Consider the following 21663-nt stretch of genomic DNA (forward strand, 5'->3'; position numbering starts at 1 on the left):
ACGCCGAGAACATTTGCTCTCCTGACCAACGGACAGCCCGTCCCTCCTCCGCCCTCACCCCCTTGCCATCTCCAAAGCAAACGAAGCTGATTGTCTCAGCAGGCCCTGTGGGTGCTGGCCGGCCGGCCGGCCGCAGGCCACAGACGGAGGTGCCACCCGCCAGAGCCCCACCAGACACACAGGGCATTGTCCCTTAGTCAACAGCCCCTGGGCACCTCGGCTGGTTCCTGGCCTGCCCCCACGCCCCTCACCGCCTGCCGCTGCGCCAGGCCCAACCAGCTGGGGGCCCCAGCCGAGGACGAGCCCACCCACCCCCAGCAGCCCCCTGATGAGCTATAATTGCTTCGCTCCGTCCTGTTGCTGCCATTCTCTTGGAGGAGGCATCTGGGGTTCCAGGCGGGCGGCAGCTGCAGGCCGGCCGCCTGGCTCGTCGGGATGGACTGGCTGTACAACCTGGTACGTGGCGCTCCCCCACCCCCACCCCTGGGAGGGCCTGAGCGTTTCGGTACTTCTTTCCTATTGATTAATGTCTGGCTCTGTTTGGCTTGGAATCTGCAGAGTTCTCCCTCTTGCCCTCTCCCCCAGGGCTGGAGAGGAACAGACTGGTCTCACAGCCTGCAGCCATGGCCAGTAGCTCAAGCTCCTGGACTGGGCCCGTCCACACTGAAGCCCTTTCAGGCCAAAGGCATCTGGGGAGATCCTGGCAAACTCGGTTATCTGGGTTTTTCCAATGAGTCCTTGGGTCCTGAGAGCCAGGCTGTGTGACCCGGGGGGCAAACCCTTCCATGCCTGCGTGTCCCACCTGCCACGTGAACGGAGGGGGCTCTGATTCTGTTCTGTGTCCCTCTGCATGAAGAGCCAGAGTTTGAGAACACCGAGTGAGAAACTCGGATGCAATGAGGAAGCCCATTGTTAGGGAGACATCTTTCTGCATCAGAATCTGGGACCCAAAAGGAATAATTCAGGGATTTGAATCTCTGTCGTGGGTTTTGCTCCAAAAAATGGCTCTGCCAAGAGGGACTATGCTCAAACTTGTTTCCAAGGGTCAAGACTTGCTGGGTAGCCTGGAGAAGTCAGGCGCGGGCCGTGTGAACTGTGGGGTGAGGGACCCAGGGCAGGCAGGAGCCTGGCTAGATTCCGTGAGGAGATGAAGCTCCCCCTGAAGGTTCCCCCCATCTGGCCAGCCCTGGCCCTCACCCAGGCCCTGGCCCTTCTCTCCCCGGCTTCCTGAGAAGTCTGGGTCCTACCGGGTCCTCTCCTGTGTGAGCCAGAGGCTTTCCTGACACTCCCGGCTCTGAGGGCAGAAGTGGTCGGCAGGTGAGGATGGAGAGGAGTGGGTGAGGGAGAGCGAGAGGTGGGGCAGGCAGAGGGTTAGGGGTGGAGGAGAGAGCACAGGTGCTATGGAGTCCAACAGAGATCCTTGACCTCCTCCTGCCCACCTCCCCACCTTCATCTCATGCCCTCTTCCCCCGCCCCGTTACTATACTTCAGCCTCACTGTTTCCTTTCAGCAAAGCTCTTAACGAACTCAAACCTCCTCTTACACATCTGACTCCCTCTTATCCTTCAAACTTCACCTGACATGCCTGCACCCGGGAAAGGCTTTGGGGGACCCTCCCCTGCCCCCTGGCTAAGCGGGTGGCTCTGTTCTTCTCTAACCACGTGCTGCAGGGTCCCGCCATCGCACTTGTCTCCAGAGAGATTTAGGTGTTTGTTTTCTCGTTCACCATCTGTTCTTTCTCCTGGACTGTGAGCTGTAGAAGGCAAGGATGGTGGCAGCCATTCACTCACTCGAACACAGGGGCTAGCTAAAACAGCGTGTGGAAACTGACACAATGCCTGTCCTCATGGAGTCTGTGCTTAGTGTGGGTCAGGCATAGAAGAGCATCACACGCAGAGACTGTAAGACTGCAGTCATGCAAGAGGCATGTGGTGTGGAGAGCCCAAGAAGGTGCACCAAGGCCTCCGTAAGGAGAGGCATTTAGAAGGCGAGGAGAGGCAGCCCTCTGCAGGCAGTGGCCTGTGCAAAGCCTCTGTGGCAGGAAGGAATATGGTGAGAGAAAGGGAAGGAGAGAAGGCCAGAGGCTGAAACGCGGGTGTGAGAGGAATCTCAGGCCCAGGAAAGTGACTTTATTAGATTTGCATTTCAAATAGCTGTTCTTAGCCTAGATGTGGAGAATTGATTGGGGGGAGAGACACACTGTTGAGCTGTTCAGGGACATGAGAACAGGGGTGCAGATAGAGAGAAGTGGATGGGTGGGAGATTTTGTTCTTTTTCCAAAGGAGGAAAATAGACTTCATTTTCAAGTAATGATATTTAGAAAAGACCCATCCCTGGCCTTTAAAAACTTCTCCATCAATTCAAATGGATAGGGAGATTTTTGAAGGGAGCAATAGATAAGACTTAGTGATGAGTGTGGTGCACAAAAGTGTTGGTACACAGGAGTGACGGGCTGGTGGGACCAAGACAGGGCATGGCAGGTAAGAGTCACTCCCATAAGGCCTCTCTTTTCTTTCCCCGCTCTGAGCCCTGATGCTTGGCCCAGAGGGAGTCCTGGCTCTCTGACCTTTGACCCGTGGCCTTCCTCCTCAGCTATTTCTTCTTACCATCTCCATCTTCCTGGGGCTGGGCCAGCCCAGGAACCCCAAAAGCAAGCGGAAGGGGCAAGGGCGGCCTGGAACTGTGGCCCCTGGGCCTCATCAGGTGCCACTGGACCTGGTATCGAGGGCGAAACCATACGCCCGCATGGAGGAATATGAGAGAAACCTCGGGGAGATGGTGGCCCAACTGAGGAACAGCTCCGAGCCAGCGAGGAGGAAGTGTGAGGTCAACCTGCAGCTGTGGCTGTCCAACAAGAGAAGCCTGTCACCATGGGGCTACAGGTAGGCCAGGCTGGGTGGCCGTGGGCGGGCTGCTTCGCACGTTGAGGGTTGCATGGGGAGGGGGGTACCTTGCCCACTGTCCCCATTGTCGTAAGAGTTTTAAGACCTTGGATGCAGAGGCCTGAACGCCTGGGATGGAATCCTGGCTCTGCTTCTTACCTGCTGTGTGGCTTCAGGCAAGTTGCTTAGCCTCTCGGTTTCCTCAGTGGAGGTGATGGAAGTACCTACTTCATAGCAGAACAATGCTGTTACTATTCTCCACATCCCCGCTGAGATACCTGCCAGGCTTTCCCTGAGGGTCACCTCTTCCAGCTCGGGGTGCCTTGTGCCCACCTCTCAGTTACAGCACTTCCAGGGGGTCTTGAGTTGACTATGTCCCTATCTGTCTCATGCTAGACTAGGACCTTCTATGGATTCTCATGCTCCATGGAATCCAAATCTCCAGGGCGGAAGCCCAGAAGGTGGGATTTTATACATCTCCACGTGACTAGGATGCACAGTGAGGTTTGGGAATCACAACCTGCTGTCCCTGATGGAAGGGGTGGCATCTTGGCTTGCCCATAGCTCCACTTCCCAGCACAGCACCTGGCACCTGTATATGTGCTGAATGAATAATGACGAAACAGGCTAACCCTGAAGTTCCTCTCACACTCAGGCCACACAACTGTTGTCCAGAATAACATGTTCAGTAGAACATTCTGTGATGGTGTCAAGTCCAACCAGCCTCTTGTGGCTCTTGAGAGCCTGAACTGCGGCTAGTGTGAGCTCCCCGCTCATTTTGATTAGTGTAAATAGCCACATGTGGCTAGTGGCTACCATCTCTGGAATGTGGCCATTGGAAGTGGCCATTAAGATCCTCCCCCCCAAAAAAATAATAAATAAAATAAAAAAAGATCCTCCAAAGCTGGGCCTCTCACTTTACTGTGCCCTTGACTTGTTGGAGATCTTATAAAAATGCAGGTTCTGATCAAGAGGGGATGGGGGGATGGGCGGGGCACAAGATTCCATGTTTCTGACAAGTTTCGATGAGATCCAGAAGCTGCAGGACCACAGGTCCAGGTCACCCCTCACATTCAGCAGATGAGGAAACTGAGGCACAGTGAAGACAGGGTCGCAAATCAAGTCCCTGTGCTCTCAGCTGTAGGAGGGAGCTCCTGTGTGTTGTCCAGCAGTGAATGCCCTGTGTCGAGGACCCTATGTGATGGGCAGCCAGCCCCTGCTGGGCACTGTGGGGCAGGGAAGGCCACAGGCTCACCAGCAAAGGCGGGCATCGCTGCTGACTGGCCGTGGCTGGCCCACAGGGCGGCAGAGACAATGTCTTCGATCCTACTGGGCTGGGCCAGGACGTGTGGCCAATGCCATGGTGGGTGGGTGAAAAACAATTGTTGTGTGAATAGAAATGAAGTCAGAATAGACCCCAGGCCTCCCGACTCCTCTTTGAGTGAGAATTAGGCATAAATGTTCTAGTAGATTAAGTTTCTCAAGACGGTAAGTAAGGGGGTAGGGAGATAGAGGGTCCTTAGCTTATTTGGGACCCACAGCACCATGGAGTATCAAGCTAAGGATCTTGCTGGAGGAAAGAAGAAAACTGGGTGATTGACTGGTATCCTTGAACCTGGATAACCTTGGGGTGCCGACTTGCCTTCCAAGGTTCCTTTTCTCACCTTGTACTCGGAGTTGATCACTGGCCTTCCTATGGCATAAACCCCGGGGGTTAGGAAAAGCAAAGGCTTGGGGCGTGGGCGCCAATGTGCTGCCCCTCCCTCATCCCTAACACAGCAGCAGCAGCAGCACCTGCTTCTCTCTCGTCTTCCTGCAGCATCAACCACGACCCCACCCGCATCCCAGCGGACCTGCCCGAGGCGCGATGCCTGTGCCTGGGCTGCGTGAACCCCTTCACCATGCAGGAGGACCGCAGCATGGTGAGCGTGCCTGTGTTCAGCCAGGTGCCGGTACGCCGCCGCCTCTGCCCGCTGCCGCCCCGCACCGGGCCCTGCCGCCAGCGGGCCGTCATGGAGACCATCGCCGTGGGCTGCACCTGCATCTTCTGAACGGCTCAGGCCCAGAGCCTGTGGGCAGCTGGGGAGCGCCCCCCCCCCCCCCCCCCCGCCCTGCACCCCTAGGCCACACAAGGCCCATGAAAAGTAAACGCTGTCTTTCTAAAGCAAGACCTTGGGTTTGCTTCTTGTGGCTCTGAAGCCAAAACCGGGGGGGGGGGGGGGGGGGGGGAGGTAGGTCTCAATATAAAGGAGGACTCTCTACCACTCAGCGTTCTCCAACCCCAAAATGGGTTATTAAAAAAATACTGCATTTACTTCTACCATTTTGGAGAGTCACAAATTTCCTTTAATTTGGGTCTGTAAGCCTTATTTCAGTCATGCCATTGGAACGTGGTTGCTGTAAACGTCTGCAGGAGTGACGAAGCGTTAAATCTCCCCAGGTGAGCCCGGGACCATTGCAAACAATCTCTTGGAAAGCAGTGAGCCCCCTGTCTCTGTAAAGGTCCAGCAAAGGCTGAGCCGCTCAAGAATAGTGCAGAGCTGCCCTGGCCGGTTTGGTTTAGTGGACAGAGCGTCTGCCTGAGGACTGAAGGGTCCCAGGTTCAATTCCGGCCAAGGGCACATGCCCAGGTTTCGGGCTTGATCCCCAGTAGGGGTCGTGCAGAAGGCAGCCGATCAATGATTCTCTCTCATCATTGATGTTCCTGTTTCTTCCTCTCCCTTCCTCTTTGAAATCAATCAATAAATATATATATATAAAAGAATATTGCAGAGCAGGAATATCTGCTCTGGGAGGAATAAGGCTTCCTTCAACTCAGATTCTCTGCTGGCTCAGCCTTAGACCCGGAGAGAAGCTTGGGCTTGCCAAAGGGCAGGTTTTTTTTTTTTTTAAACCTGGGCCATCGAACCCCTGAAATGTGCACGTGGGAATGCATTTATTCTGGTCTGGGGATCTCTGGCTTTGAACAAACACTCGAGAGTTGAGAAGCATCAACATAGATCATTCTTTCCTCCAGCCGCATCCACCAGGGGATCTGGTGAGATGGTTTGCTGACACCAGTGGTTCTGAAATGAGAATCACCCAGGGGCTTGTTGAAACGCAGCTTGCTGGGCCCCACACGCAGTGGTTCTGAAATGACTCGGTAGGTTCGACATTGGGGCTGAGCCTCACGTGTGTAAGGCAGTGTTTCCTGGGGCTGGTCTGGGGACCACCCTTCCAGAACCACTGGTTTATATCAAAGCGCTTTACTGATTTAAAAAAAAAAAAAAAAATAAGGGCAGGGTGGGTCGATTTGCCCGAAAGCTCCCCGCTGCGATGCTAATTCCCACCCACCCATCGGCCCCTTGCAACTCAATCCGCCCCCTGCCCTCCTAGCCCCTGCGCCAAATCCTAAATCAGCTGCTCTCAGGTCTAAAAATACCTTCCTGCCCCCAGGACAGCTGAGGGGCTCAGGCTGTTTTCTGAGGGTAAGAATAGCTGGCTCTTTGGAGTGCATTTCGGTAAGAGGGCCATCGGCCAGTATAGAAACATGAGGCTGCTCTAACTTCAATGCTTACACCAGCTTTAGCTCTGAGTGTATTAAGGCTCCATCATTCATGAAAGGGCACTGGGTAGGTTAAGTATGTGTCTGTCCGGGGTGGTAAGTAACTTACCTTTTTTGGTATCGTTCTAGAGTGGATACTGGTTAAAATTACCCCAGGATGCTTCGGCCTGGCTCCAGGCACATGGAAAACAGATTTCTTGTGCCAGCCCATGCTGATGCCTCCAGCAGTTGTGTCTCTTCCCTGGGAGTGGGGTGTGTGTGTGTGTGTGTACTTGTTTCTGAGGCCCCCACAGCCTACTCTTCAGGCCTCAAGACTTGAGCCACACACGAGGGACCCGTGGCCTCCAAGGTCTGTTTGTGGGGTGAGGGCACAGGGAGATGTGAGAGACAGGACATTAGCTCTGGGCCTGGGAGGAGACCCCGGGTGCCCTGGGACAGGGATTGGGCAGGGAAACTCCTCACCTGCTGGGACCCTCCCAGAGTGCCAGACACACACAGATCCTCAATAAACAAGCTAGTTTATTGGTTTTATATGGAGATTGGCATTTCCTCTTTCCAGGCTTCAGCTTTCTCATCTGGAGCTTGGTTTCAGGAGCCTGGGTGGGCAGCTGGCCCTCCCCTGCCTCCTGGTCTAAAGGCAGCGACAGGGAGCTTGGGGCCTTTGGAGAACCGGGTCCACACGGTGCCCCTGACCTCCTCCGGTCTGAATTTTAATGTGTCTCCTGCTTTCCACTCTCTGCTAAGAGTCCCCCAACTCCGTAAGAACAGGGGCCTCATCTGTCAACTTCAGTGCTGCATCCCCAGCACCTAGCACAGTGCCACATGCAAAATAGGGGTGCAGGCCTTGGTGAATGAATGTATGCATGCATTCATGCCAGGAGGCCTGGTGGGGGGGGGGGGGGGGAGAATGGGACGGGGAGGGGTTCAAAAGATCTGCCCCTAGCTCTCTGTTGCTCCTTCAAAGGTGAGTCAGGAGCAAGGCATTCCTCCCTCCCCACCGTTCTTCTCCCAGTCCCAACTCCAACCTTCAACAGCCCTCCTCCCACCGAGGAGCCGAAATCCTGCTTGAGCCACCTGCTCCAGGGGTGAAGTTCCTTTGAGGAGTTCTGAACACATATTATATTGCCCCAGGACAAATGGGAATGTGGGGACCTCCTTCCTGTTTTGTTTGGCAGATGATAGGATTGTCTTTGCAAATGCTCACTCTTCTCCCAGGGGGCTGTGGGTCCCTGGGGGCTTCTGGTGGGCCTGGGGACAAAGGTTCCCCCTGGTTCTCATGCTCCCTTCTGCTGCCTTCAGGAACCTCTGCCCTCTCCTTGCAGGTGGGAAGGTGGTGAGAAGCAGCTCTCAGGTTTGGGCCTGGGGGAGTGGGCAGCGTGGGCATTTTGGCCCAGTTTGGCTCTGAGCTGTTCAGGCCTGCATACCCAGACAAAGGAAGTTTCTGAAGCAGCAGCCAGCTCCACAGCACTCGAGCTGGGCATGGAGCCAGGCCAGCTTCGGGGATCAAATGTAACTGCCCTGGTTTGCCTCTTTTGTGCACATCCTTAGGGATGCAAGAGGGGGGTGGTTATCAGGGACACATTTGTTGGTCTTGATCCTCTGGCCCAATACCTGTGATCACCGGTTACTCCATGAAAGCCCGAGGCATCTTCATGTTGACTATAAACTGTGAAAGGATGCCATTTCACACTGATTTCACTGGACTTGATAAAAGGGAAAGGTCACAACCCCATCCTACCCGTGGCTGACATTGTGCTTCTCCCCAACACCCCTTCCACCCCTCTGCCCTTGTAGTTTGGATGAGACCACCTCTGCTCCAGGGGTGGGGCCTGACTGTCCTAAGCCAATCAGCCTGAGGCATTCACTTGGCCACAGGAATTGGTTCAGCAGGGGCCCAACTGGCTCAGAGCCCAGACTTTGGCTCAGGGGTCGTGGGAGAAGATCCTGTCGCTCTGGGAGCTGTTGGCAGCCGTCCTTGACCATGAGAGAAGTAATGGCGCTGGCACTGCACAGTGCCCTGAGCTGGGACCAGTAAAACCCTTTTATTGCTTAAGGCCGTCTGAGTTTGGTTTCCTACTGCGTCAACCAAACGCATTCTTACCGACACATCAACTTCAAAATTCCTGTAGTAACCAAGGGCATGTTTCTCTAACTTTAAAGGCACCAACTCTTTAATGACCGCTCCCATCACCTCCTTGGGGTAAAACTTCAGAGCCAGTTTGGGCCTCTGCCTACGTGAAGGGGATATCACCCCATGCTGACCTCAATTAATTAGGAGAAGCTCCAGATTTTAACTCTGTTGTGTGAACTCACCATGAAACCTTGGGCAAATTACTTCCTCATTTTGGGTTTTTATCTCCTTCTCTTCAAAATAAGGGAAGTTAGCCACAACATCAGTGTCCTCTAGCAAATGTTGTGTCCTCCTGGGCCCAACCCCAGAGCCAGAGTTAGCATGTCTGGGTGGGACTTGGGCATCCTAATCATGTTAAACTCCATCCCAACACCTTTTCTGATTTTACTCTGCTGGGGTCAATGCTTGGGGGTCAGGTCTGACTGCCTTCTGCCATCTAGGGACTTGTCTCCATGCAAGACACATCATTGTGACATTCCTCAACCCCTGCATAATGGACAGAATGGTCAAGTCCTGCAAGTGCCAAGCAAGTTTTCCTCTTCCTATGGCCTGGTATGCTTCCCATTTTCCAGTGGTTGCCAGGAAGCTTGGAGCTACACTGACAGCCCCTCAGGGGGTAACCAGCTCTTCCTTGGGTCCTACCACAGTCATCTCTCCAACAAATGGTATTGCTGAGAGGCTTGGATGGTGTCTAATAAGTTATTTTTTTAAAAAACTGATTTAAGAGCAAGAGGGAAGGAGAGAGAAACATCAATTTGTTATTCCACTTATTTATGCACTCATTGGTTGATTCTTATATGTGCCCTGACCAGGGATCAAACTAACCTTGGCATATTGGGATGATGCTCTAATCCAGCGTTTTTCAACCGCTGTTCCTGGTGTGCCGTAGGTGCAGACAAGACAAGAATTTTATAATTTTTCACTATTTTGTTTACTTAATATTTCATAATAAAGTAATTATAAAATACTTTCTTTGTGTTTATTTGATTCCTATTCAAGAGAATTACTTTATATATAGTCAATATAGGCACAGAGTTAAATTTTTTAACATTTTCTAATGGTGGTGTGCCTCGTGATTTTTTTCATGAAACAAGTGTGCCTTTGCCCAAAAAAGGTTGAAAAACACTGCTCTAATCAACTGAGCTACCTGGCCAGGGGGCAATAAGTTCTTAACTAGGCACCTCACATTCAACAAGCCCTCCATAAATAGGAGCTAATATCATGTCTTCTGTTTCCTGATTTTCCCTTCTTCTTGATTTGTGACCATCTGGTTACACGTGTCATTGTTGGTGTTGCCACAGGTACATTTTGGGGGTAGGCCGAGATAAACAGCAAAGAAACTGGATTCAGAGTTCTCTGCCTTCTATTCATTCCCATCATTCTCTCTGTCTCCTACTTACAAAACCAAGTCAGAATTAGCTGGAGAAGATGGACTTTTATTTCTTCCTTTAAAAAAATAAATAAAATGAATACACTGGCTTGAATTTCCTTCCCTTCTCTTACCCTCTCTCTTAAAAAAAGAAACAATCACTCCAAGAATCCTTAAGACAGAGAGGCAGAGAGCAGGCCACCCGAACCCCCTGGAGAGATTTCTCTCGACCTGGGAGAGGTCGGAAGGAGGCTGGGCAGGCGAGCGTGGCTTGCAAAGCCATGGCCGCTGTGGGGGTGATCCATCTTCAGCGGGGACAGACATTCCCAGGCTCGTCCGGAGCCCTCATAGTTCAGTCTTCACTTTGTGCATCAAGTCCTTCTGGTCAATTTTGTCTAGGTCCTGGTACCAGCGGTTGTAAGCCAGCAGGGCCACGTTCTTGGCAGCTACGGCCATGACCTCCACGGAGCTGGCCGCCCACTCCAGGGCATTGAGGTGGAAGAGCTGGTCGTGAAGTGCAAAGCGAGGCAGAGTGGTGCGGGAGCCGTGGAGGGGGTGGGCCTGCCACTCGGCTGTCTGCACTGAGTAATAGGAGCGGAAGAGGGTCTTGAGCTGGGACCGGAGGAGAGGCCTGGGGGACTGGACCCGCCAGACGGCTGCCTCCTGAGGCTGCTTCCGCCGGAAGTTGGTGGAGATGTTGACGGGACAGATGTTGTCCAGGGCACAGAAGAACGTGGGGAAATCTGTGGTGAGGATGCTGGCGAAGGGGAAGAGCTTAGGATCAGGGAACCCGAAGTAGGAAGAGTTGAGGTAGCCGTGGACCAAGGAGATGACGGTGGGCTGGAAAGGGTCCTGCATGACCTCAATGGGCGGGTCAAAGCCTTCAAACGCGATGGTGCTGCTGTTGTCCAGGTGCAGGGGTGTGGCGATGACCACGATGTCATAGAAATCGAAGCTACTGCCCGCCTCATTCTCATACTTTACCTGGTACAGGGGTTTCCCTTCTGGAAGGAGAGAAGAGAGCATAGAATTCAACTTATTTCTTGGCTTCTACCCATGGGTCTCTCATCTGGGACCCAGAATGGAGGGTGTGAGACCCTGGGGGTGGCTGGGCTGTCCAGATGGTGGGGATGGTCTTTCCATGCAGGTGTGGCTGCAGGGCAAGCACTGGACTGGGAGCCAGGAGTCTCAAACTATGGCTCTGCTTCCACTGCTGACTGTGGCTCAAAATCCTCAGTGGTCAAACGAATAGAGCTAGACCGATGCGAATCTGTGTTCTGGCTTTGACATTGGAATTGGGACAACAGTGCCCTCTGGTGTCACTTAACAATGCTGGGACTTCCCACTGGTTTTTTTGGAATCCTCCCAGGCAGATCAAACTGGACTTTGGGGACAGAAGAGGTGTGAGTATTCATTGTCTAGGAGTGGGGTGGCCACGCCACCTGCCGTCTGCTCACCTGTATGCTGCAGGGTCACCGAGGTCACTGTGGCAGGGATCACGTTGGCCTTGGTGAGCTTCAGCAGGCTGGAACAAACCAGCTTGTTGCCTCCCTCCACGGACCACAGGATGCCTTGGGCCCCCGCCAGTGCCATGGCTCCTGGGCAAAGGGGAGGGCAAAGGGGAAAGGGAGTCGGTAGGTTCTCAGAAACACTGGGCAGTAAGAAGGGCTGAAGATTCCACTACCATCCTACCTGGCCTCCCTTCCAGGCCAAGATTCCCCCCAACCATGGGCACAGAGAGACATAACACACAAAATCAAATATAATAAATGGGCAATGCTATGAGGTGACAACAAGAGCCAGCTACATAAGAACACAGACTGTAATGATTCTATTTATACAGACTAGCCAGAATGGGCACATCCATAGAAACACGAAGTAGATTCGTGGTTGCCTAGGGCTGGAGAGCTGGGAGTATTGGGGAGTTGACAGTTAAAACTGAAGGTATGAGGTTTCTTTTGCAATGAAAATGTTCAAAATTGTGGTGATGGATGCACAAGTGTGAAAATCATCAAAACCACTCAATTCTATACTTTAATTGGGTGAACTGTGTGGTATGTGAATTATATTCTGAAGGATACGCATGAAATACTAAAAAGGGAACAGGGACGCCCCGTGAGGGGACACGTAGCAGGATCTGAAGACTGGGAAGGAGCTTGCTAATTTCAAACCTTTTCATTCATTTATTCACCAAAAATGAGCTGAGTGCCTACAATGGTACAGGCACTTTCTAAGTGTTAGGGATACATTAGTAAACCAGGGAGAGAGAGAGATTCCTGTCCTCCAGAAGCATAAATTCTAGTAGGAGAAAAATAAGTAAAATAAGCTAGAAGATGATGCCTGCGGGGGAGGGAGACGGGGGCTGCTGGGGGCAAGAGGCAGGGTGAGATAAGGAGGTAGGGTAGCTTCAAGACAAGGCACCGCCTGCACAAAGACATGACGGGGAGAGAGTTTAGCATGACAGCGTCTCAGGGAAGACTGTTCCAGGCAGAGGGATGGCCACACAAAAGCCCTAAGGTGAGGAGCACACCTGGAACCCTGGCGACACGGTGAGGAGGCCAGAGTGGCTGGGCTGGTGTGAGCAGGTGGGGAGAGGCGGTGGGGCCTAGACCATGTAGGGCCTTGCAGGCCACTGAGAGGACTTTGGGTTTCACTGGAAGGAAAACAGGAGCCCTGACGTGATTTCGCAGGCAGACCTGACACAACTTGTCTTTTGTTTCAAAAGGATCATCCAGCAGATGTGTTGAGAATAGTCTGTAAGGGGCGGGGAGTGGGCGGACCTGGTGGGAGACTTGCAGTAATTCAGCTGAGGGATGACACTGCCTTACACCGGGGAGGAAGCACTGGTGGGAACCTGCCGGAATCTGGATAGATGAGGAAGTAAAGCAAATGAGGTTTCCTGACCTACCAGGTGGAGGGTATGAGAGAAGGAAATGAGTCAGGACTTGGACAGGAGCAGCCAGAAGGAGTTACTACCGACCCCGCTGGGAGAGGCAGGCTCCAGGAGGAAAGGCCGGGAGCTCAGGTTCGGCCGTGCTGACTTTGAGACATCCATTAAATGCCCCAGGGGAGGCATCAGGGTGACAGCTGACATGTGAGACTGCAGTTTTGGAGGGAGGTCTGGGCTGGAGGTCATGCTTAGGAGGCAGGTGGGTGGAATTTAATGCCTTGAGACTGGCTGAGCTCACCAAGGGAGCGTGAGAAGAGAACCAAGGGCCGAGCGTGGGCCCTTCCATGTTATGAGGCCGGGAGAAGAGAGGGGCCCAGCCAAGCAGGCTGTGAGGAGAGGCCAGCAAGTGGCCAGGCAATTTTTTGACCTTAAATGCCCCAGCAAAATCCTCCCACATCTTCCAGGCCCGGAACGGTGGCCAGGCCTGGGGGAAGACATGCCCAATGGCTCTGCAGGCAGACTTAGTTATGCCCCCTCTTGTGGCCTGAGCTGGAGGACAGTGGGTTGTGCACATGCTCACAGGCCCAGTCAAGAGCTGGGAAGATTAAGCAGGCTACTATCAATAGATGAATAGCCAGGGTCCAGGGGCTCCCTGGGTAGTTACTGAAACTAACCTAGTCAGGAGTAGCAAAGCTGAAACCGGTTTGGCTCAGTGGATAGAGCATCGGCTTGGGAACTGAAAGGTCCCAGGTTCGATTCTGGTCAAGGGCATATACCTTGGTTGTGGGCACATCCCCAGTAGGAGGTGTGCAAGAGGCAGCTGATAGATGTTTCTCTCTCATCGATGTTCTAACTCTCTATCCCTCTCTCTTCCTCTCTGTAAAAACTCAATAAAATATATTTAAAAAAAAAGAAAAGAAAAAAAGGGAGTAGCAGACACACATTGGACCTGAGACATGAGCCTCGCTTTTGCCATCTGTAAAGTGGGGTAAATACATCTCCTGCCAGCCCGGAGGACCAATGCCAGAATCCAATGGGGTAACTAAGTGCTCAGGCAACCGTACTGAGCCAGGTAGGTGTGAGGTTGTTACGGGCAGCCAGCCCATGCTGGGCACTGTGGGCAGGGAAGGGCAGGTGGGCAGGCTGAGGGCCACAGGCTCACCAGCGAAGGCGGGCATGGCTGCTGACTGGCCGTAGCTGGCCCGCAGGACGGCCGAGACGATGTCGTCGATAAAGCGTTGCGTGACGCCCACGTGGAGCAGGGACTCGGCCACGGAGCGCTGGGTCATGTTGATGAAGCTGGACTCCCCCAGCGAGTAAAGCAGCTCCTCCACGCCCGAGAAGGCGTAACCGTGGGCCTGGTACTTATAGATCCTGGGAGACATGGGGAGCCGGAGTCCTTATGCAGAAAGGCCTTTGGGCAGACCACCCACCCCTGGGCCACTGCTCCCGGGAGGCCCGGCAGGGACCCACCTTCCTCTCCATGACCTACATTCCCCTTGGTCTGTCCACTGGCTGCGGGGGGCCTGGCCCACCTACAGGGACAGCGCAGAGGGAAGGGCGAATTCCTTGGAATCCCATCAGACCTGGCTTCACCTGGTGGCTCTGCTAAAAGACAACTGCAAGCACGCTGAGCCACTCCCTGTCAAGGGCACAGTCCTCCTCTCACGCAGCTGGGACTGTCAGGCACTAGGCCGCCGCCCCACTGATGCATCGCCCTCTCCAGTAGCGTCGGCTCTGCCCTGGCTTCTAGGACTACATTGGGCCTGATGGCAGCTGCCTCATGCCAATATTGTCACCCTCTCTGCCAGCCCAGCCTGTCCTCTCCTTTAGATCTATCAGGACTGCCACCTACTCCCCGAGCTCGCATCTTGCCCCTCCTCCCATAACTCCCCCAATCGCAGGGAGCATGCGCTGATGGGTTTCCGGATGGCCTTTGACATGTTGCCTCGGCTTGGGCTGCTGTGTAAACGTGTTGAGTGTGGTCATTAACGGGATACCCAGCTTGATATAATGTTTGGATGTAACGTGTGGGGGCTACATGGAAAATATACAGAGGAGGAGCCATAAAAAGCACGGTTAGGAAAGTGGAAAAAGGGGAGAAGAGCCAGGGACAGAGAAGGAGGCACCTCTGTATCTGGCCCAGGAGCTGGGGGATCCTTCGGGACGGACTCTGAAGGAGAGCTGGAGGGCCAGCTGGGCAAGCAGATGAACTGTGAGAAGGAGACAGAGTGACCACAGGCCACTTGACCTTGCTCTCTGGAAGTGATGGGGAGGGACCGAGACCCAAGGAGGAGAGAAGGGTGAAGAAAGGTGTTTGTTCGCGGTGGGAAAACTGGAGACAGGAGTGTCAAGGGGTAGCCCGCAGGCTGAGACGGCCTGCAGGTACATCTCCTTTGGCTAATAAGATGAATTGGTTGCATACATTGAAAAGCTGGGAGATTTTACATATAACTCCAGATTTTCAGCTTCTTCTGAAAAAATGGGAAGAATTAGCCAAATGAGGTAGGTCTTCCCCCACGGCCGCATGTGGTGGTGGCAGAGGTCCGGCTGCCCCCACTGAAGGTCTTACTCTTCAGGGTGCCCGCCCCACCCACTCTCTCCCACCTGCTGCTCTATATCCCCTTTAGGTGCCTGAGTTTACAGCCCCTGCTTAGCTTAGCAGAGATAAAGAGGATGCTATCTTGATTATACCAGAGACCATGCCTATACCAGCTCAGTACATTCCTCCCACGGGGTGCTCGCTGGGGGCCTGGGTGGCATGGTGCTGAGTTCTCACGCCCAGCAAGTGCCCCTCCCTTTTGGGCAGTGTATGATAACACTCTCCCCTCTCCCCGGGGAAGCCCCACGGCTCCGCCCAGCCCTACCTCATGAACTTCTCCATGACCTCCTCCACCCACATCTGCAGGCGCAGGAAGCTGATGCCGTAGTGCCACCAGAGGCGGAAGAGGTTCAGCAGGTACCAGTCCGTCTCTTCCAGCACGAAATGCTCCCCGCCGAAGATGGCGCTCCTGCCCACCACCTCTCGCCGGTGTTTCAGCCCTGAGGAGACAAGGAGGGTCCCCTCAGGTCCCCTTCAGAGGGCCCCCCAGGAGACCTAGCAGTGCCTAAAGCTGAAACTCGGGGCCTTTCCGAAGGATGCAAATGGACTGGCTCCCTTGAAGGGACTAGGAACTCTATGGTTCATCCGTCCGTGCTGCTTGTTTAAAACAGTCACCCAGTGCACTGGGGAAAGGTTGGGGCTGGTTAGTCCATAAGGAGGAAAAAAAATGAAAAGAATGTATTATTTTACTTCGTTTTTCCAAAAGGGATCCACTCAGCCATGAGTGAAATTCAGATGCCATCCTGAATGTCAGAGGTGGACAGGTGAGGGATAGCAGCCCTGGGCACCAAGACCACACGGGAAGAATCTCAGCTCCTTGAACCACCCACACTCTGCAGCTTGCAGAGCACAGGCACTGGTGTATCTCATTCCTTCCTCTCACGGCCCGGAAAGAGGCAGGACAGGCGTCAGAGAGGTGAAACCGAGGTTTACAGGCTAAAGGACCTGCCCCAAGTCACAGGTATTTTTGTCTCCACCCTCCCATTCCTGTCTCTGAGTCACCAGTGCCTTTCTTTGTTCGGCATCCTTCTAGAGATATTTTGTGTGCAAATACTCATAAATGTGTATATTTCTGGGTTAGCCCCTCCCTCCCCCCACATACTATATACTGTCCTGTCCTTTACCGACATGCTATGTCTTGGAGATTGTCCTATTCTTGGACATAAAAGATGTCCTCCTCTGGCTGACCAGGCTGTGTACCTAAACAATAATTTATTTAACCTCAGATCCCAGTGGGTGGGCAGGTAGGTGTCCCACCTTTTGCTATTCTAAACAATGCTGTGATGATAACCGTAAGTGTCTGCCTCTTTTTGCACTGTGCAAACATCACTTCTGAGAAGTGGAATTTCTGCAGCCAACAGTATAGGTTTTTGTGGTTTTGTGGGTTAAATCCCAGCTCTCTCACTTATTAGCTGCATGGCCTTAGCCGAGGTGCATACATTTTCTGAGCTCCACTTTCCGCAGGAGGAGACATGACCCCCATCTTGCAGGCTGGTAGGGAGGATTAGAGGTAATGGTTATGTATCACCTCCAAGGATGCCAGGTCCCTGGCAAGCACGCAGCAGGACGACGAGCCATTACGATTGTGATTCTGAAGAGGCAGCAGATTGGAAGGGAGAGAAACTGGCCTGGGAGTCATACCTGAGTCGTAATCCCGGCTCTGCAACTAACTCACTGTGTAACCTCAGGCAAGTTCCTTCCCCTCTCTGGTCTCAGCTGCTCCATCTGTAAAATTGAGCTACATGACCTTCTGGCCTGGACCATCAGAGGTGGGCAATGTGGGAAGGGCCTGATGGCTGCCGCCAGCCCCAGGGGCTGGACGATGGAGCTCAGGACGGTGCACTCACCCAGGAGCTTGACGAAGTCCTGCATGTGCAGGCTCAGGGAGTGGAAGGAGGCGGCCCCGCTCTCGTAGTGCTGCTTGTTGACCGAGATGGTGGCCAAGCGGCCACCCACCGTCCCCTTCTCAAACACGTCGATCTGCACCCGGGGGCCGAAATGCTGCTGAAGGAAGTGCGTCACGGCAGAGCCCCCGATTCCAGCTCCGACCACGGCTTCCAGCAGGCAAGGAGAGACAGAATACGGGCATGAGACCGCAGGACACAGCTTCACGGCCTCCGGGGCCAGTGATTCCCAGGCACTTGCATGCGGTTAGTTAGAACACCTCGAAAAGGCAACCTGCAGACTAGTTTTTAGTAAAGCGATTACTAAAGTGCAAAACTGCCATCCACTATAACCTTCACTTTGTATAAAAAAGTCACATTAACAGCAAAAAAGCAGGAACCTCAAATTTCAGAATAATCATTTAAAGAGAATAACTTTGGTTTGCTACCAAACTCATTACATCGTCCTTATTTTTATTTCACCATGAAAACCTGGTCACTGACAGGGACTATGAGGTAGATCAGCGTTTGGAAACCATTCTTTAATCCAAGGTCTGGCAGACTGGAGCTCGTGGGCGAAACCTAGGCAGATGCCTGTTTTTGCAAACAAAGTCTTATTGGAACGCAGCCAAACCTGTTCTTTAGCTTATTGTGTCTGGCTGCTTGCCTGTGAGGCAGAGTTGAGTAGTTGCAACCAAGACTCTAGGCCTGTCAAGTCTAAAATATTTACTCTCTGACCCTTTACTGAAGAAGTCAGCCAACCCTTGGTCTAGTGACTCTAGTCCAACCTATTACCTGATACATCGTTTCTATATCTGTCTTGGCCAGAAAGACTGGAAAGCACCCATTATGGCTTGAGTACAGGGGACTTTATTCCAGTTTAGACTCTCATTACAAAGTTTCAGCTCTTTGAGGTCTTTTTGGGTCTTATCATCCCTTGTGTTCCCTACACCTCTTCCCTTCCCAAACTTAGTTCACTGTCAGTACTCTTATTCCAGTCACTGATAAAACACGTCTCGCTGCACAGAGCTGTGAGGTGCTACGGGGAACCACCGTCCAGATAGATACTAATCTAGACACGAATCCAAAACAGGGCTGTGAGAGGGCAGCAAGGCAGCGCTGAAGCTACTGAACTGGCCTGACACCCGACCCGCCATGCATCTAATCTTCTCATCTGACAGTCCAGCTAGTAACTCTAGTCAAAAAGAAAATAAGATAAATCTGGTGTGATTTGTTCCTTCTTGGACCTACGGCGGACTCTACAGCTCCTGTCCAGTAGGCAAAAACACAAGGCTCTTTACTATCGGGCCTCCACTTATTCCATCCCCTGCCCCACCCTTGCCAGCCTCCACACCTTCTTATCTCTGTGGAGCATGTGACGGCTCTCTCGTGCCTCTGCCTTTGACTGCATTGCTCCCTTTACCAGGAATGCGCCGTCACCCTGAGCCTGGCTGGCCTCTATGGCCCTCATGACATTGCTTGGCTTGCCTGGCCCACCTGACTAGTCAGGGGTCCCTTCAGCACATTTCCGCATCACACTGTTTTTACCCTGGGCCTGGGCCTTGGCACGTCCTGCTCAAATGGTCAGTTTAAGGACTGAGAGCGGGTGACTATGCCCCCCAGAGCCTGGCAGGCAGGCAGAGTTCGTTAAGTGTTCCTTGTACCTTGAAAAGAAACAAACCAAACCACTTCCTCCTCCTCAGTATTTACAAAGCCACTTCTAAGAATGCCACTAACCTTTTTGAACCCGTGTGCTCCCCTCCCCTCCCCTCCATGTGCAACAGAGCCTGGAAGCTGCCCAAGGGCCAGAGGGAAGAACACTTTGCTCACTCAACACCCATGAGCTGACACCCACTCTCTGGTCTGTGGTGAGATGTGGTGGGGCACACGGTGGATCAGACAGGGTAGAGAGGGGACAGACAGACTCATGCACAATCAGCTATGACAATGTGTGACTAAGGGAGACAACAGGGTCCAGGGAATGCTGAGGAGGAAGCAATGAGTTCTGCCCCGGGGGGGGGGGGGGGGGGGGAGGGTGAGGGGTGGAGAGACACAGGTTCACAGGGGAAGGGTCGTTTGGTCGGGACCCTGGAGGACAACGGGGAAGTCTGTGAGCAGAAACACACTGTCTGCAGAGAAGAGCGTGAGCAGGGCAGTGTGTGGAACTACGGAGGCCTTAAAGGGTCCAATGCCACACCGAGTTCAGAGGTGATCCTGCAGCAGTCTGAGGGTTAAGCCACGCTAACAGGCAGCTCCTCGTTATAGTGTGGGTAGAGTTCAAACCACCAAGGGTGGACGGAGGCTCCTGCCAGAGAGCTGAGGACAATCAGGAAGCTACAGGGCAGCTGGGCATTGCCAACTGTCCTGCTTTAGATGACCCCTGGGCGAGGGAGGCAGGGCCAGCTGGAACGAGGCCGGCAGCAAGCTTTGCATTGCCAGGAACAATAGTGCCGGGAGGAGGCCCTGAGCCTTCCCCAGTGGCCAGTGGGTGTCCTGCTCTGTTGTCCATTCCCAAGAGAAGGAAGCGTGCCCAGCACCTCCAGGTACTGCCTGCCTAACTCCTCCCCATTCTTCAAAGCCCAGCTCAAAACCCACCTTCTCCTCGAGGTCTTCTTTGGCCACGATGTCCCTCAAGATGCTTTCTTTAGAAAACACTAAACTCTCGGTCCCAAATTGATTTCTGACATGCTTCAGTCTGTCTTAACCCTCTGTGGCCTGAGTTGTGGCTTTGTAACCCAAGGTGCCCCAGCACTGAGCTGACCTTAAGTCTGTGGTGCTCCCATAGGACACCCCTCCCTGCCGAGTGGGGTGCACAGAAGGAAGACGAGTGGAGTAGGGAGCTCCTACTCCCCCACACCAGAAGCCCACCCCCTCTGCCTACCTGTGGAAGTTTTATGTGCGGGACATGACAATCTTCTGAGTCATGTTGAGTTAAAATGACAATTGTTAAGAGGTAGGAAAAAAACCCTGTAAACAAATATGGAATGCTAGTCCATGAGATGCATGATGAAGTACGTAGCAAAGTGTCCTGATGCCTGCAGTTTATTTTGAAATCCATTAAAATGTCAGATGGGTTCCTGGGTGTGGACAGGTATGCGGAAAGGCCAGTAGAGTAGCAGTCTGTTAATGGCAGGAACCAGGTGGTGGGTAGAGGGGTGATTGCTGCGTAATTCTTTCAACTTCAGTGGACATTTGACATTTTTCAAAATAAAACAATGGAGGGGGGTGTGGGAGGGAGACAGGTAAATCCCACAAAACACAACACACACAAATAAAATGACTGTTATTAAATAAGTTCCCCACTCTGTCACTCAGCAGGTCTCCAGCAAACCTACCCTGGGTTCTGTCTCCACTAGGGCTGCCTCTTACTCTTCCTCTATAGCAGGGTACTTACAGCCTGAGCACTAACTTCCCGGTATCGTGCAGCCTTCTTCTGCAGGAACTAGGAGCGCCCTGCCTGCCACCAGGCCTTCCTTCAATCAGCCTTTGTGACTGCCAATCTCTCACACCCTGACCTCTGTTATCAGGGCACTTGACAAAGAGCCTGGTCCATGGACCGCAGATGCTCACTATTTCTGAGTCTTTCGGTGAGATCCCCGGCCAGTCCTGCCCAAGCCTCTTCTCACCCCAGAGAGCCTGGACCCATGCCCATGCCACCCCCCGCAACAGCACCTTGCCCTGCCGAGGTCCCCATCCGTGCCCAGGCGCAACCCCTCGCCTCTCCTCCACCCAGCTCCTCTCCCGGGTACCCCTCCATCGCCCGGCTGCCTTCCCCATCCCCCACCCAGCAGCTGCCGGCTGAGCACCCCATTCCCGCGCACCCCCCCCCCCCAACCCCCCGCCCCCAGCTCGGCACCCCATCGCGTCCTTCCCGCACCGATTTTACTAGGCCCGGCGTCTCCGCCTGCAGCGGCGGCGGCGGCGAGGAGCGCGGCCAGCGCGGCGAGGAGGCCAGCTGCGCGGGCCATGGCGGGCGGCGGCGGGGGCTGCACGCCGGGTCCGGGGCTGGCGCGTTGGTGCTGGGCTCGCCGTGAGCCCCGCCCGGGAGCAGCATGGGCCGCCCCGCCTCCCAGCCGCCCCGCTCGCGGCCTCTCATTGGACGAGCAGCCGTCCCTCTCCGGCACAGGCTGCATCTCTCCCGGGCAGGCGCTGTCATTGGCAGCTTCCCCGTCCCGCCTCCTGGATCTGGGCTCGTCATTGGTTAGCTGATCCAGGTGTGCACTTTTCGGGTGCTCAGCATCAGGACCTGGGTCCTGCTGCAGGAAGATGGGTGGAAGAGGAAGAACCAAAACTTCGGTTCAAGTCCAGCCTCTGAGAGGGACTAGCTCTGTAATGTGCCTCCTCTGTGGCTCAGTCAGTTTC

The 21663-nt window shown here is 53.7% G+C and overlaps 2 protein-coding genes across 3 annotated transcripts; one reads left to right on the top strand and one right to left on the bottom strand.

Annotated features, from left to right (window-relative positions):
* Positions 1–420: 420 nt before the first annotated feature.
* IL17B (interleukin 17B) lies at positions 421–4933 on the top strand (the record flags this gene model as incomplete). The annotated part of the gene is made up of 3 exons (XM_084883445.1): positions 421–456; positions 2593–2882; positions 4702–4933. The coding sequence occupies exons 1-3, from the start codon at positions 436–438 to the stop codon at positions 4931–4933; spliced, it is 543 nt and encodes a 180-aa protein (XP_084739571.1). The 5' UTR covers positions 421–435.
* A 5039-nt stretch (positions 4934–9972) lies between these two features.
* Positions 9973–21335, bottom strand: PCYOX1L (prenylcysteine oxidase 1 like). 2 transcript variants are annotated; one of them, XM_084885462.1, is made up of 7 exons: positions 21179–21333; positions 17266–17472; positions 17060–17143; positions 15684–15858; positions 13979–14190; positions 11384–11524; positions 9973–10930 (listed from the first exon to the last, which is right to left on the bottom strand). In XM_084885462.1, exons 4-7 carry the CDS (start codon positions 15716–15718, stop codon positions 10272–10274), a joined length of 1047 nt encoding a protein of 348 aa, XP_084741588.1. In that variant the 5' UTR covers positions 15719–15858; positions 17060–17143; positions 17266–17472; positions 21179–21333; the 3' UTR covers positions 9973–10271. The 2 variants fall into 2 exon arrangements, with proteins under 2 accessions (XP_084741588.1, XP_084741587.1); XM_084885461.1 differs by lacking the exon at positions 17060–17143 and having other exon boundaries at positions 21179–21335.
* Between the last annotated feature and the right edge of the window lie 328 nt (positions 21336–21663).

This window comes from Pipistrellus hanaki (assembly GCF_964339955.1).
Source record: "Pipistrellus hanaki genome assembly, chromosome: 5".
In the NCBI taxonomy this organism is placed as follows: domain Eukaryota; kingdom Metazoa; phylum Chordata; class Mammalia; order Chiroptera; family Vespertilionidae; genus Pipistrellus; species Pipistrellus hanaki.